The following is a 2,971-nucleotide window of genomic DNA, read 5'->3' on the forward strand; positions in this document are numbered from 1 at the left end:
TGCGACTTTAGAAGAATCAAATAGATAGGGCTTAGGGGTACCCAAGTCCCAACCCCACGTGCATAGCTATAGGGAGTGTGGCCCACAGTTTTAGAACAATAAATGTAATATCTTATAGTTCTACTGCCTTGCTCGTTGATTCCATTTTCTATATAAACACCTCTCACTTTTGAGACAACTAAAAATAGCTGCGCAAGATCGATTCAGAAAATGAAGAAGAAATTAGCAAGCACCATCACTGAGTCCTCTAAACTTGATCGCAAAACCATTGAAAAGAACCGCAGAATTCACATGAAAACCCTCTGCATCCAGCTTGCTTCTCTTATTCCTTCCAACCTCAAACCATCCAAATCCAAGGTGGACATTAATTATATTTTTCTCTGTTTTTATTATTATATTTCTTTCTCTCTCTTCTTTGCCTTGTCTTAACTAATTAATGTTTTCAGTTTATGCACGGACAGCAAGATCAAGTGGATCTGGCAGCGAGGTATATAAAGCACATGAGAGAAAGAGTAGAGAAATTGAAGAGGCAGAAAGAGCAAGCCATGAAGTCAAACTCAAACCAAACAAATAGCAGAAAAGCGTTGAATAATGTCGATTCTAAATTGCCAGTACTTGAGCTAAGAGACTTGGGTTCAGGCATAGAAGTGGTATTGGTAAGTAAGTTGAACAACAAAACCTTCATGTTGTACGAAGTAATTAGTGTCCTTGAGGAAGAAGGCGCTGAGGTTGTCGCTGCAAGCTACTCAACTGTGGGGGAAAAGATATTTTACGTTGTTCATGCTCAGGTACAACAACTATTTAACTCTATCCATGTAATTGTAAAAACAAAACCTATCCATGTACTACATTCTACCGATCATAAATTACTTAAACATTTTCAATTCGGTTTCTTGTTTTATTTCTCAAGCTATATATTTGCACCAGAAGATTGATGCCAGAATTTCACTTCATTTTGATGACTTTTTTTTCCTTTTCTCCCTCGCAGGTTAAAATATCCAGAGTGGGGGTAGAGACCTCAAGGGTATATCAGAGGCTCCAGGAGTTTATTGCTCCACTAGAAAGCTGGGAACACGATTAAAGGCTTGAAAGCAACATCGTTACTGGATAGCTAGCTTTAAATATATATGTAGCCTGCCAACAAATCATTAGAAGGAGGTCTATATTAATAGCAAGCCTGTTAAAAAGGAAGCTTTATATATGTACCAAAATTAATTATATATTAGCTTTTCTTAAAAAAAAGAAAAAGAAAAAACAGAACAGATAGAGAAATACATCTCTGTTTCTCTTCCGCAAATTAAAACTAAAGAATAATGTGTCCTTTTACTCGGGTATTCAGTTTAACAGTCGAGAAAACTGAAAAAGACATCTCCGCATTGAAAAGATCTATAGCAATGTATAAGAACTTTATAAGCGAAGTAAAGACAGAAAAGTGATAAGCGGACACCCCTTTTTTTATAATGCAATAAGAGGTGGAAAAAAATAAATATATATAAAAGAAAAAATGCTTCAAAGCAAAAGCAAAACAATTTAACCTAAGTAAAATTTTGTATTTAAATTTTCATATATGTAAAAAAAAATTTAATATAGACTCACTCACCTTCAAGTGCGTAACTCAAGTTCAGATAAAAATTAAACAAAAAAAAAAAAAAAAAACCAATTTCTACAGTTAAATTAATGATGATGATAACTTTCAAGATGTAAAAATGTAACGGGTTAAAAAAGAAATATGAAAATATATATAATCAAAAGGAAAAGTCGATTATACAACTAGTTTAAAATTAATTTTATTTATATAATAGTTAAATTCAAAACAAGAATATCTGGTGTACTTTAAAATTAGTCCAAGAAAAACTTTGCCTAGAAAAGGAAAACTTATAATCTGTTGCCCTTTCGAAAACCGTAATCGATTACGTATGATCATTCTGAACATGATGCGCCGCCGGAGGTTTACTCCTTAAGTGTATGAACTGAACCTAAAAATTGCGACTTAATTCCATGTATGTGTGACTGGGAAGGCATGCATATGCATATAATTAAGACAAAAGGCAGCACTTAAAAAAAGATTTTGGGACCGCTAAATGGTTGAATTTACAATGACCAAGTTCATGTATGTATATGTAAGATAGCTAAGGGCCATGAACTAGAAAAAGTAACGCAAGGCAAATAATGCCTCTTATAGTCAAATTATCGTTTAATGTAATCACTTTACGTGCGTGAATGTTTGAAATCTTCAAAGTAATAAACTCATTATAGAGATGCATCTATTCGCCTACAGGTAACTCATATGTCATATTCACGCTATAGCAAAATATACTTTTAAGGAAAATGCAGAGTTGAGGGATTTAAAGAGAAATCAAACATTCTCTTAATTTTTAATTTAACAAATTACTGATGTATTTTTTTTTTATAATTTCTCATATGCTTCTACTATTATTTTTAATAAAAAAATTTTATTTTAAATTGTTTAAGATACAAGGTAATAGGACTTTATTTTAATAATTATTACTGATACTCTATTTCTTTCTTTTTTTCGTATAAAACATATATTTTGTATGTTAAAAATGTTCTTGTCAACTCCATAGCGTGATCTTGGAATGAAAATATTAATAATATGTTTTTTTACACTCTTTTTATACACTATTTATTATTAATTAAAATTTATTAAAATAATAAAATTGTATGAAGCTTACTTAACTGCTTCACTTATAATAACTTTTAGTTTCTAATAAATTTCAATCAATAATAAAGAAATATTAAAAAAAATGCTAAAACTAAAGTTTTAAATTGTAGTTATAATCACGAAAAATAGACTTTAAAAGCTTTTATATAATGAAAATTTATAAATAAATGTGATTGATGCACTTGTAATCTCACATTTATTATGGAAACATAAAAACCTTTACACTTAATTTGTTTTATCAGATAAAGTTTTAAACAAATGCTGAGCAAGTAATTTTATAGAAATTTT

At 30.4% G+C, this 2,971-nt stretch overlaps 1 protein-coding gene across 1 annotated transcript; it reads left to right on the top strand.

Annotated features, from left to right (window-relative positions):
* The first annotated feature begins 210 nt into the window (after positions 1–210).
* Positions 211–1,081, top strand: LOC113851370 (transcription factor bHLH162-like). The gene is made up of 3 exons (XM_027481837.1): positions 211–357; positions 447–788; positions 989–1,081. Exons 1-3 carry the CDS (start codon positions 211–213, stop codon positions 1,079–1,081), a joined length of 582 nt encoding a protein of 193 aa, XP_027337638.1.
* Positions 1,082–2,971: the final 1,890 nt, after the last annotated feature.

Source organism: Abrus precatorius, unplaced genomic scaffold, assembly GCF_003935025.1.
Source record: "Abrus precatorius isolate BTA unplaced genomic scaffold, Abrus_2018 Scaffold10, whole genome shotgun sequence".
NCBI lineage: Eukaryota > Viridiplantae > Streptophyta > Magnoliopsida > Fabales > Fabaceae > Abrus > Abrus precatorius.

What these genes read in the sequence shown, in the direction of transcription:
- LOC113851370 (XM_027481837.1), top strand. Translation starts at nt 211, where the DNA reads ATGAAGAAGAAATTAGCAAGCACCATCACTGAGTCCTCTAAACTTGAT. An exon ending in TCAAACCATCCAAATCCAAG is followed by an intron (nt 358 to 446) that starts GTGGACATTAAT and finishes TAATGTTTTCAG; the next exon opens with TTTATGCACGGACAGCAAGA. An exon ending in TTTACGTTGTTCATGCTCAG is followed by an intron (nt 789 to 988) that starts GTACAACAACTA and finishes TCTCCCTCGCAG; the next exon opens with GTTAAAATATCCAGAGTGGG.